Genomic DNA, 14,039 nt, shown 5'->3' on the forward strand with positions numbered 1-14,039 from the left:
GAAAAGGAGAGATCAAAATTCTTTGAAATGCCACGACTGCTGTAGCAAAACCATGTCAAGTGTTTATCTACTAATGGTATATCAACAGAGTGGCTTTCAAACAGAGATAGTAGACTGTTCAAACAGGAAATACTGCTTTTATATTGTCCATTGAATAGTCATCAACTCCAAATTTTACAGAACCTGGGATTTGACTTCCAGACTTAAAGAACACAACTTTATAATGTTTCTATTTTTAATGGAATTGGATTTCTTGATAAGGAAATACACACACATAATATGTATATTTTATATGTATATATGTATTTAACAGCTTCATTTTCCTATTTATATGCATTTATTAAATAATACTTCCAAGTGTCCAAGAAATATAAAGAGAGCTGATGTAATGATGCAAGGTTTTTTTTTGGTGTGTGCTAAATCTTATCTCTTTAGATAGAATTTCAAATCATTTTTTATAAGTCTTTTTGAGGTGAAATTGAATTGTACGGAATGACTGATTGTCAAGGACATCTGAGCAAATGAGGTATTCATTTTATTCAGAAACCATTCAAGGATTTCTTGATGTTTTCATTTAATTTGCTTCATATCAAGTAGATAAGTTTTCCTTTGAGACACATAGCTAAAGAAATAAAAGATTAATAAAAGCCAAATAAGTTTCTGCATTCCTGCAGAGTTTGACATAAAGCCTTAATATTATTCTGTTTTCTTCACATAGATAAATATACCAGGATACTATGATAGGAGTGTTCTTGTCATACGATTTCCAAGTTCTTCTGTTATTGCTCATAAATTGAAAACTCTGAACAACAGATTAGTGTAGCAAGTAGAATAAGGCATCTCCTGGGTTCATTTCTGAATCTAAGAAGTAGAACTTGGGGAAGGAAATGAAAAAAAAATTGGAAATACCTAAAACAGTTAAGATACTTCTTCCTGATAATATGCTGATCAGAAACCTAGGCTGAGCTCACTGAATCTCATAAATGATGGCTTGGCCTAGCCTCAAGGCTTGGAGAAAAAAATAACAGGATGAAGGTAAAGCTTCATGTGGTCAGTCTAGGGCTAAGCAAATGCAAAAAGTATGGTATCAATATTAAAGGATATTGCATATCATAATAATAATCCACTTGCAAGTTTAGCTTAATTTTTTTTAAAAAAATTAGATACTACCATCCTTTCATTACCAATTCAAGTATGTTTGGTCATCAGCGTTATCTTCCTATGTGAAGTCATACTCTCTTGCCCTGTCTGCCTGCAAATGACATCTTTATTCTTTAAATAAAACAAATGTTTATTTCTTTGGTGACAATAGGATTGCTTTATGTTATACATTAACTTGTAACACAACTCTTTTCTTAAAGGTGGCTGGATAGAGCAATGGGCAGAATGTTGGACTGGAGCCAAGAAGATCTGAGTTCCACTTTGACCTCAAGAACAACTAAATGTATATATAACCCAGGGTAAGTTACTTAACCTCTTTCTGTCTCAGGTTTCTTATCTGCAAAATGAGGATAACAATAGCATCTCAGGGTTCTTGTGAGGATGAAATAAGATAATATTTGTAAAGTGCTTTACAAACATTAAACCTTTATATACATGCTATTATATTATTATTAGAAACTGTATCTACATGTGCAAAGAGAATATTGATACTAAATCAAATAATACTTTGCTCTTGCATCTTTACTCTCAGGATTCTTGAACATGCATTTTCTTATTAGAACTTAATAATAAATTTCTAAGGTAGGTGAAACAGTGTTATTTTATAGCTGAGGAGACTGAAGGCAAGGATTTTTAAGCTCAGATTTGACCATATCACTCACCTGCTCAATAATCTCCATTGACTCCCTATGATCAAACATAAACTTCTCTAGATATAGAGATTGCCTGGGTGTTTAAAACGCCTCACCAAAGTGGTGTCAATCTATCTTAAATGAGATAATGATCTCAAAGCACGGAGCATCGTTGGTGATACCTAGTAAGCACTATATAAATGTTAGTTATTATTATTATTATTTAGTTAATAACCTCTCCAGACTTATTATATATCACTGTTCTTCATGAACTACTCTGTTCAGCCAAGCTGGCTTTCCTGCTGTTTCTTCCATCACATTTAATTTCCCATTTCTATCCCCCATACATGTCCTTGTCACTTCTGTCTCATAGATCCTGTAATTTCCTTCAAGACTCATTTCAAATGATACCTGGTATAAGCAGCCTTTTCTAATTCCTGTTACCTATTAGTGTCTTTATAAATTCTTCACTACATCGTACCCTGTGACATTGTTTTAAAAGTAGGCTTTTAAGAAAAAAATTCCAGTAGTATATTCCACAAGTGATTCCTATTTTAGAAATATAGTCATAGCAGATTACATATATTTTTTACATTTGAATTTCTGTAGACAGGTCTTCAAACTCCACAGAAACATCTGTTATGATGCGGTCTTCTGCACTGAGACATTTTTAAAATCCTGTGGGAATTCTGACTGACCACAGGGTAATAAATAGGTCTATCCACAGACATGGTCTCTTTTTATTTTTGGAAGACAGATATAATGGTGGAATTTACCAACTGAAAACTTTCCCATTTAGCTTTTCAGGGAAAGTTCATTAGGGGGAAAATATTCTGTCAATAACATTTTATTGAATAAAGATATCTTAGATAAGTGGCCAAAAAGTACAGAATGACTACAGACTCATTTATGTTATCCTCTTTATTTTAAGATAATTTTCTCTGTGTGAGAATTTAATGTATAAAGTATAACTCTTTATTTGAGTATATTGATTCTTCCTTTTTCTCCTGATTTTTTCACCCACTTTTCACATACGATAGGTCCAACTCCTAAAGAAACTTATTAAATTTTTCATAGTCCTGAGAAAGTATACTGAATTCAAAATAATGTTAAGGAGGATCAAAGTATTCTATGCATATTTGGATGAAGTTTAAGGATCAAAGCATTCTGGGAATATGTGGATGCAGTTGGGTTTGCCAGTCTGTCAGAATATTAAATTCTTCTTCATTAATTCTTCTAAGAAATATTTCATAGAATAATTGCTTTGAAAAGACATAAGCAATCAAGCATAAATAAGGAGAACAGAGCATTAGTAAAAACACAAAGAGGAAGTGTGGCACAGTGGCAAGGATGCTGGACTTGGATTTAGAAATTCCAAGTTTAAATACTACCTCTGGCACTTATTGTCTCTATGATGATGTGCAAATCATTTAACCTCTTAGTGCCTTATATACCTCCTTAGTGTGATGTCATGACACAGTAGCTGTCTACAGGTAGGGAATTCCAACACCAGAAGCTCCTTATGCTAAAGAAATCATGCATACTTTCAGTATCTATAAATACATAGATAGTACAAGGCAAACTGAATAATAATTGGGCAGTGAGAAGTTTCAGGTTATAGAAAAAAAGGATAAACTATTTCAATGAAGAAAGATTCAATTATGGAAAGAATTATAAATTCTATGGAAAACTGTTGAATGATAGCTACATTGTTCTCATGTCTTCAAAAATAAATAAATTGGCAAGTCAAATACTAAGTTGAAAATCATCTCAAGACATAAATGCCATCCATGTACGCTGGCACCAAAAGTTTCAGTAACAGGCAGACTGAACAAAAATAGTTTTGAGAAATATCTCTACCCTCCTAATGAAGCAAGATTTTCAAAGCTCACTCCTTAGTAATGTACTTATAGATTTCTTTAATCACATGACAAAGCAAGCCACATGCTATATATAAAATCGAATGTGGTACTTGACTTCTTTAATGAAATGCTTTACTGTGAATGTACAAATGAGGTGTTTAAACTCTGAGATACTCAAGATAGATGGAAATACCTATAATTATGGGATCATCACTTCTGCTTGAATTGCACTAAAAAGTTAAAGTTCTAACAGCTCATATTATTGAAAAAGTAATAATAATTATAACTCTACCATGAAGTATTAAAAGCTGAAAACTCCATCCTAAGGCTGCTGAAATAAAAATGTAATGAGAAAGTGAACCTATAAAATGCAGGCAATTCAAACAAGTATGCTATATGAAGCTACTAAATCGCAAGGAAAATAACTTCTGGGCTTTTATTTCAGAAGCCGTTTTGTCAGTAACTTTATGGTGGAACGAGAGTGCTATTACAGTGAATACTCTTCATCTATGGATCATGTCTTTTCTAAAAGCAGAATGTTCTTACTAAATACACCTAATCTCAATCTTTAAAAAAAAGTACAGTGTCCAAATAGAGTAAATGCCATTCTGATTTTATTGGTTCTGTGTTCAAGCCTTGGGTTTAATGCTCTCCCAATAAATTTTTATCTTTCCTATTTGAAATGGATGATCCTTTCTGCATGTGCTATGTCACTTACCATCATTGCGTAATGTGAGTGGTGTTGGAGGGCTAAGAACTCGAGCATTTGTCACGGTGTTTTTCACTAGGCATATGTAACTGCCAACATCTGATGTCTGTACTTTAGAGATGTAGAGATTGCCTGTCTCCTGGGAAATGAAGCGTCGGCTGTCTTCTGCCACAAAGGAGGGAAACTCATTAAACACCCAACTATAGATGATCTCTGAAAATACACAAAAGAGAACAAAGAACATTGTATTGAGAGACAAACATCTTGCAGGTAACATTGTAATTCAGAAAAGTCATACAATCTGCTTATACCAAGTAGATTTCATCCAGCTTTCTATATCTTGTGGCCCTTCATCTTCAAAGATCACATACCTAGGGTTTATATCCCAGTCATAAAAGTTTTGATAAATATTGAAGAGTGAGTAATTCAATCCCTATTCTTCTGTCAATTAAGAAAAGAACTAACTTGGGAATTAGAAAGCTAAATTACACAAGGGAAAAAATCATTCTACTGTTTGACTCATTTCCTAAAGCAGGGGTGCCCAAATTTTTTTATCAGATGGAACTACTTATGATTTCCCCTATTATGATGATAATGATGATGATGATGATGGTGATGATGATGATGATTGTTGTCCTTTGTTCTTGAAGAAGACCAAAACGACATCACTATGCTGGAATCGAGTTTCAGTGTATCTGACTGTGGCTGATCAGACCAATACAAACTCGGAATGCTCTACCACAGGTTGGGCACAAATGGTCCGTGAGAACATTTGGGGTGGATTCTTTAAATTTGGGTATATCCTGCATTTCCTTTGAGCTGTTTCAATTCTGCCCAAAGCCTTGAGATAATAGAGGTTGGGAGTCAGGTCATAGGGAAAGATGGAGAGGAAGGAGATCTACAACACTGAGTATAGAAGTATAAGATTGGGCTAGTGATATTGAATGGAAATTCCTGATCAGATGAGGGGAAATACCACTGATGTCAGCTTTGCTGCTTTTCTTTTGACAAAGCGCAGAGAGGAGCCAAGGTAAAGAGGTATACTGAGTTAAGTCCCATCTATTCACTGGGAACCCTTATCTTAAAGTCTAAGGCATAAGTTAATTTATGCACTTTTCAAACATATATTTTGATAACTTTATTTTAACATACTTGGTTTCCTTTATAATCCTATGTATATTAAAAATGCATCTAAAAATGTTATTCTGAGAAGGGGTCTATATGCTTTAGTAGACTGTCAAAGGAGTCAATGAGACAAAAGACATTAAGAACCTCTGGTATAAGGCTTTTTCTCCATGTGCAAACACAATAATACTGCAGGAATTGGGAAGAAAACATGTTGCATGAAAACAGGGCACTAACTGAACCTGGACTAAAGAAGATCTGGATTCAGATCTTACCTCAGATACTAACTATGTGACCCTGGACAAGTCACTTTCCTTAGTCTTTCTTCCCATCTACACAATGAGAGCTTTAGATTTGATTGTCTCTGTTGTAATTTCTTTTTTTTTTTGAGGGGGGAAGGCAGGGCAATTGGGATTAAGTCATTTGCCCAAGGCTAGATTTGAACTCAGGTCCTCCTGACTTCAGGGCCAGTGCTCTACTCACTGCACCACCTAGCTGCCCCTCTATTGTAATTTCTACCTCAAAATCTGAGATCTTATGATCTTACAGAACTATGAAATGAATGAAAAGAAAGCACAGCAGCCATTTACTCTTAACTGTACCCCCAAAAGAATTATCAGTAAATCGCAAACAAGTGGTCATTTAGCCTTTACTTAAATATCTCTAATGATCACATTATTCACTTTAAAATTCATATTATTATCAATGGAAAATATGTTAGATTATTTTGTGTGTTTATTATATGAACACTGTGGAACTGGATGTGATAAAAAACTGTGGTCTGATTGATTCACTGGGAGCTACCTACAAAATATCATGGAACATGATTTTAAAGCTGATCAGGTCTGTATGTGACTAATGAGTCTCTTTAAATTTTTTTGTTATAAACTTAACAATCATCACCAAACAGAAACAATCCAGTTTAGAAAGAAAAAAAAGAAATGTATATGAAAATATGAACTTCAGTTGTCTTGTTTGTATATCTAGATATACATGTGTGAATATATACATATATGTATATACATCTCTATATATATGTAAACATTTAATAAGAATATAACATCATTGTCTTTGTGTCTGCTTCTGAAAGTCCGGGTTTCCTTTGAAGATTTTTTTTTCATGTTTTATTGACATGATTTTCTTTTTTTCCTCATTTTTATCACTTGCCACTAATTCACTCTCTCTCATCTTTAATTGAAGCTTTCCCTGTTAACAAATAAGTATAGTCGAATAGAACAGATCAACATGAAACTATATGTTTCATTCTGAACATTTCATCTCTATCAACCTCTACCAAGAGGTTAGAGCCATTTTTGATCATTTGCTTTCTGAAGTTGTGATAGAGTACAACATTGATTCCAGTTTTGAAGTCTTTCAAAGATGGTTTTCTCTACAATTATTTTTAATATCATGAAAAATGTTCTGGTTCTGTGCATCTCACTCTACAACCAGTTCCACCTTTGGCTGCAAAGTATATAATCAATCTGATTTCAGTATTGACCGACTAGTAATGTCCATGTGTAGAGTTGCCTTTTGGGTTGTTGAAAAATGTTTGCTATGACTAGTAAGTTATCTTAACAAAACTCTATTGGTCTTTGTCCAGCTTCATTTTGTACTCCAAGGTTAAACATGCCTGTTATTTCAATTATTTTTTGATTTCCTACTTTAGCATCTCAATCCCCTATCATAAATGTGTTGTTTTTTTGTGTGACTTATGGAAGATGTTATAGATCTTAATAGAACTGATCAACTTTGACCCCTTCAGCATCAGTGATTAGAGCATAGATTTGTATTACTGTGATGTTGAATGGTTTGCCTTGGATATCATTCTGTCATTTTTGAGATTACACCCCACTACTGTTTTTCTCACCCTTTTATTGAATATAAGGGTTACTCTATTTCTTCTAAGGGATTCTTGCCCACAGCAGTATATATTGTGATCTTCTGAATTAAATTCACCCATCCCTGTCCATTTACATTCACTGACACTGAAGATGTCAATATTTAATCTTTCCATCTCCTGTTTGACCACATCCCTCTTACCTTGGTTCACAGATCTTACATTCCAGGGTTCCTATGCAATATTGATCTTTAAAGCATTAGATTTTCCTTTTATCTCCAGAAACATTTTGCAGTTGAACATCTTTTTGACATTGGCCCAGCTGTTTCATTAGTTCTGGAGCTACTTGTAGTTCTCCATTATTCCCCGGTAGCATATTGGACATCTTCTGACCTGAGGGGTTCATCTTCTGGTGTCATATATTTTATTATTTTAAGATTGTCCATGGGATTTTCTTGGCAAAGATGCTAGAGGAGTTTGCCATTTCCTTCTCCAGTGGATCATGTTTTGTCAGAACTTTCCACTGTGAACTGTCTGTCTTGGGTAATCCTGGACAACATAGGCCCATAGTTTCATTGAATGACACAAGCCTTTCCACCACCACACAGCAGTGATCCAGGAGGAGGTAATGGAATTAGCCACACTTCATCTATTAAAAAAATCCTTTCCTCAGGAGGAAAATCTTCAGAATAATTTCTGGGATATAGATTTAGAATTGGAAAGGCCCTTAGAGACCAGCTGGACAAACTGCAGATTTACAGATGAGAAAGCTAAAAGTGAGAGAAGTTAAATGACTTGCCCAAGATAGCACAGATAGTAAGTAGCAGAATTGGACTCTGGTCTTAGGATATCTGGCATCACATCTAATATTCTTTTCATTCCATGGTCCAGATGTGAGTCACCATTGGTGTGTATTCTTCCCAATGTCAATTGCCTGTTACAGTTAGTATTTTACTTATATCAATGACTAATCCAATTATTGGCACCTTTAGATTATTTAAACTCTGAATTCTATACTGAATATGTGGAAGAGTAAAAAGAATGCTCTGGAGTGATAATACCTGCATTCACATTCTGCCACTTCCTATCTCTGTGACTTTGGAAAAGTCAATTATCTGTTTTAAGCTTCAATTCCTCACCTATAATATGAGGAGAAAGACTAGATGACCCAAAAGGTGTGAGGTGCTGACAAAGTAAAAAAGTTTCATAATTGTCTCTAATTCTGAGAAATTCTTTTCTAGTCCAAAGAATTAAAAGAGCTACTATCATAGAAATATCAGTGGAGGCAAGTTTCTCCAACAGAATATACTGGTGAACATCAAAGACCTAGAAAAGTCCTACCATTGATTCCTAGCCTATCATGCCTTACATCCATAAATGGTCCCCAGGGGGGCAGAGCCAAGATGGCAACTGGAAAGCAGGGACTTCCTTAAACCCCCTGCCCCAGGTCCCTCCAAACACCTACCAAAAATGGCTCTGAACAAATTCTAGAGCTGCAGAACCCATGAAATAGCAAAGGGAAGCAGGGCTCCAGCCCAGCACAGCCTGGATGGTCACTGGGAAGGGTCTATCACATGGAGCTGGAAGCAGAGAGGAGCACAGCCCAGCATGGGCCATGCCAGGATCAACCAGACCTGGAACTGGGCAGAACAGGCATAGCACCCTGAATCAGTGAGCTGTGGCAGTTAGCAGACTTCTCAACCCACAAATGCCAAAGACAACAGAGATGGTTAGTGGGAAAAGCTGCTGGGAGAGAGTGAAAGGATTTTGCTTGTGCCACTGCCCCTGGGAGTGGTGGAGGTGGTGCAGCTCTGAGGCTGCTTCCAGAACTATAGCTGCAGTTGCTTCCGGGCCCAGGCCCACCTCGTGGGAGGAATTAAGTGGCAGATCAGAGCAGGAGTGCACAGCCTGCTTTGCCCTGCCTGGATTTGAGCCACAATCCTGGTTGGTGGTTCTTGGAGGAGAAGGAGTGCTGGTGTGGCAGAGCTTGCTGTGTAGAAGTAGCTCTGAAAATAACGGCACAGCCCCTCAAACATGGGACAAATTACTCTATGTTCTATAAGCAGTCATGCCCTGATGAAAAGCTCAAGGGTCAAGTAGTTGGCTGGGAACATGAACAGGCAGCAAAAATGGTCTCAGATTCAGTCTCAGACTTTGGAATCTTTTTTGTGGCAAGGAAGAGCAAAATATACAGCCAGAAGAAGTCAACAAAGTCAAAGAGGCTACATCAAAAGCCTCCAAGAAAAATAGAAATTGGTCTCAGGCCATGGAAGAGCTCAAAAAGGATTTGGAAAAGCAAGTTAAAGAAGTAGAGGAAAAATTGGGAAGAGAAATGAGAAGGATGAGAGAAAACCATGAAAAACGAGTCAATGACTTGCTAAAGGAGACCCCAAAAATACTGAAGAGAATAATACCTTAGAAATAAACTAACTCAAATGGCAAAAGAACTCCAAAAAGCCAATGAGGAGAAGAATGCCTTGAAAGGCAGAATTAACCTAATGGAAAAGGAGGTGCAAAAGAGCACTGAAGAAAATACTACCTTAAAAATTAGAGTGGAGCAAGTGGAAGCTAGTGACTTTATGAGAAATCAAGATATTATAAAACAGAACCAAAGGAATGAAAAAAATGGAAGACAATGTTAAATATCTCACTGGAAAAACCACAGACCTGGAAAATAGATGCAGGAGAGATAATTTAAAAATTATTGGACTACCTGATCAAAAAAAGAGCCTAGATATCATCTTTCAAGATATTATCAAGGAAAACTTCCCTGATATTCTAAAGCCAGAGGGAAAAACAGAAATTAAAAGAATCCACTGATCGCCTCCTGAAAAAGATCCCAAAAAGAAAACTCCTAGGAATATTGTTGCCAAATTCCAGAGCTCCCAGATCAAGGAGAAAATACTGCAAGCTGCCAGAGAGAAACAATTTGAGTATTGTGGGAACACAATCAGGATAGCACAAGATCTAACAGCTTCTACATTAAGGGATCGAAAGGCTTGGAATATGATATTCCAGAGGTCAATGGAGCTAGGATTAAAACCAAGTATCACCTACCCAGCAAAACTGAGTATCATGTTCCAAGGCAAAATAGGGACCAGAGATGAATAGAAAATTTGACTTTCAAACACATGGATCAAGAGAAGCATGGAAAGGTAAACAAGAAAGAGAAATCATAAGGGACTTTCTAAAGTTGAACTGTTTTGTTTACATTCCTAACTGGAAAGATGATGTGTATAATTCATGAGACCTCAGTATTAGGGTAGCTGAAGGGAATATACATACATACATACATACATACATACATACATACATATATACATAAATATGTATGTGTATATATATATATATATATATATATATATACATACACAGAGGGCATAGGGTGAGTTGAATATGAAGGGATGATATCTAAAAAAATAAAATCAAATTAAGGGATGAGAGAGGAATATAATGAGAGAGGGAGAAAGGGAGAGATAGAATGGGGTAAATTATCTCGCATGGAAGTGGCAAGGAAAAGTAGTTCATTGGAAGGGAAGAGGGGGCAGGTGAGGGGGAATGAGTGAATCTTGCTCTCATCAGCTTTGACTTGAGGAGGGAATAACACACACACTTAATTGGGTATCTTACCCACAGGAAAGGAGGAAGGGGATAAAAAAGGGGAGATAATAGAAGGGAGCGCAGATGGGGGAGGAGGTAATCAAAAGCAAACACTTTCAAAAAGGGATAGGGTCAAGGGAGAAAATTGAATCAAGGGGGACAGGATAGGAGGGAGCAAAATATAGTTAGTCTTGCACAACATGAGTATTGTGGAATTGTTTTACATAATGATACACATGTGATCTATGTGGAATTGCTTGCCTTCTTAGGGAGTGTGGGGAGGGGGAAGCGGGGAGAGAATTTGGAACTCAAAGTTTTAAAAGCAGATGTTCCACAAAAAGTTGTTTTGCATGCAACTGGGATATAAGATATACAGACAATGGGGCATAGAAATCTATCTTGCCCTACAAGAAAGTAAGGGAAAGGGAATGGGGGGAGTGGGGTGACAGAAGGGAGGGCAGACTGGGGAACGGGGCAGTCAGAATATATTCCATCTTGGAGTCAGGGGGAGGGTAGAAATGGGGAGAAAATTAGTGATTCAAAATCTTGTGGAAATCAATGCTGAAAACTAAAAATATTAAATAAATTAAAAAATTTTCAAAAAAAACAGTAAATGGTCCCAGGCCTCTACATCAGGCTAAACAACATTGCTGGGGCAATTAGTTCCACAGGAAGAGAACTGATTAAAGTACATCACTGTCTTGTACTAGAAATGTTGGGATTCCACTGAAAGCCAAATTGCACAGGATTAAAAAGTGGGAAATGAGACAGTGCAGATGAAGATTGTGGACAATTCCCCTATACTCTTTATGCTCCCACCGACCTGGAGCTTGGTAGTGAAAAGGAGGACAGATATAAAGCATCAGCTGGGCAGGATGGTAGTCCTGATAAGGTAGGGCAAGTAAGTTAGGCATGGTCAAGGGTACTTTAAGGATGGAGACCAGGGTATGTTCGAAGGTGATAATGAAGCAGCCAGTGGAAAACAAAATCGAAGGAGAGAGGGAGAGATGATGATCATGATCAAATAGGCAAGCAGTGGGGGCAGAAGGAAAAGGATACATATCACAAAATATTAAAATAACTCTATTGAAGATTTTTATATCAAACTATTTGTTGCATTTATATCTACATGAATGGAAAGCATTTTTCATCCCCTTGCTGTTTTACTTATAAAATGATTCATAATAATCATATAGTTTTCTCAAAAGAAGGTAGTTGTAGTGCTCACTTCACCAATAAGATTCCTGTTATTTTGCTCAATTGACCTCTAAGTTCAAGGACATCCATTAGCAGCAAACTACTAGAGGGTACATCTATTTATATAAATCTTATTTAAATCCAAGTTGACCTTCATGAAGATCCTACAGTGACTTCCAAGATGCTGCCACAACTTATGTTGGAATTCCTCCTGGCCCTTATCCCAGTCTAGCAAGGTTTTTTTGTGATAACTGAAGTTGCCTGTGTTTTCTAGATTTTCTGCTTTAAGATTTGGATGAGGTGTGGGGGAGAGTTAAATTATGATCCATTTAATTCAAGATTATCTAATGTAGGCATTCCAAGATACCTGCACAACTCTGTGAATCATTATTTACTAATAATTTTGGCAATGAGAGAATAAATATTTATAGACAATAAGTTTCTCTTCTCTGTTTTTGATAAAAAACAAGTCTTACTGAGGGACCTCAGAAATGCTCAATTAGGTCTTCAAATAAATTTTCAGTTTCACATAGCCATGCACTTCAGGATTCCAGGAGGGAAAGAAAGCAGAAATACTGCATACAATGCAAAAAGCTGACATATTTTATTTGGAAAGGATTTTCCAGCAGTGTCAAAAATGAAAGCAGTAAAGAAAGCCAAATATCTGGGGATTCACTGATTTCTTCAAATTTAAAAATGCCTTTTCTTTTTTTTTTGAGAATAACAATAATAACCACATCTAGCACTTAAAGATTTGCAAAGCACTTTTCATATATTATCTTATTTGATTTTTGCAATAACCTTGTGTAGGTGCTATTATTTTTATTACTATTTACTATACTTCATATATCATTAATATTTTGTTTTTATTATTTATTTACTTATTATATTATTATTTTTATTCCCATTTTACAGATGAGGAAACTGAGGCCCATAGTCATTAAGTGATTTGATGCCCAGGGTCATACAATTAATAAGGCAGTTAATAAGTGCCTGAGATAGGATTGATTTGAACTCATATCTAGCACTCTATATGAATAGCTCACATTCTTTTGGGGAGACAGCAGGTATACATATTCTCACATATGACATGTGCATATTCATTTATATACAAACCAAATGTAAGGTTATTTCATGGAGGCAGCACTAGCAGCTTAAAGGGTCAGGAAAGAGGTGGAGTTTGAACTTTGCTCATTCTTAGCATAGGGTTAATATAACATCACAGCGAAATGAGAGGATCTCTGAATGCTCAACTTTCTCACTTTCTCATCAAAATATCTACATAGTGAAGATTATTTTATTTTTAAATATTTTGTCCTTTAAGACTTTTTTTTCAGTAATCATGCTTATTTGTAAGGTTGAGGTTTAATGCTTTGTGCATTGCTGACTTCTCAGACAATAGTTGAAATTACTTCAATATCACAAAGCTGTATCCTCTCTATGAGCCCTTAATAAATGAGACAATTGACATATTTCAACGTCTCTGAGTGTGTGAATCAAAAAGACTTCAAAGGGGTCTTTTGGCTCATTTCTCAGGTGGTAAATGGTGTCACTTAATCCAAAGTAGGACAGTTAGGTGGAGTAGTGGATAGAGCACTGGGCTTGGATTCAAAACTCATCTTTGGGAATTCAAATCCAGCCTCAGACACTTACTTGCTGTGTGACCCGGGACAAATCACTTAACACTATTTGTCTCAGTTTCCTCATCTGTGAAATGAGCTGAGGAAGGAAACAGCAAACCACTGCAGTATCTTTGCCAAGAGAATCCTGAAAAAGGGGTCATGAAGAATTGAACATGATGGCACAAGAAAAATGCCAAATGTTGAGAAGGTGGAACAAGATTTATTAAATCTGTGAAGTCCTTAGAAAAGTTTTCATGTGTACATAATTTCAAAATCTCCATTTCAACATTT

General features: G+C 36.0%; 1 protein-coding gene across 1 annotated transcript in view; it reads right to left on the reverse strand.

Moving 5' to 3' along the window:
* Positions 1-14,039, reverse strand: part of CNTN5 (contactin 5) — a 578,245-nt gene that overhangs the window by 434,426 nt on the left and 129,780 nt on the right. The window contains exon 4 of the mRNA XM_036743961.1: positions 4,374-4,577. Within this exon, the coding sequence (XP_036599856.1) occupies positions 4,374-4,577 (204 nt within the window). The remainder of the gene's footprint in view (positions 1-4,373; positions 4,578-14,039) is intronic.

The sequence above is a fragment of the Trichosurus vulpecula genome, chromosome 2, assembly GCF_011100635.1.
Source record: "Trichosurus vulpecula isolate mTriVul1 chromosome 2, mTriVul1.pri, whole genome shotgun sequence".
NCBI classification, from domain to species: Eukaryota; Metazoa; Chordata; class Mammalia; order Diprotodontia; family Phalangeridae; genus Trichosurus; species Trichosurus vulpecula.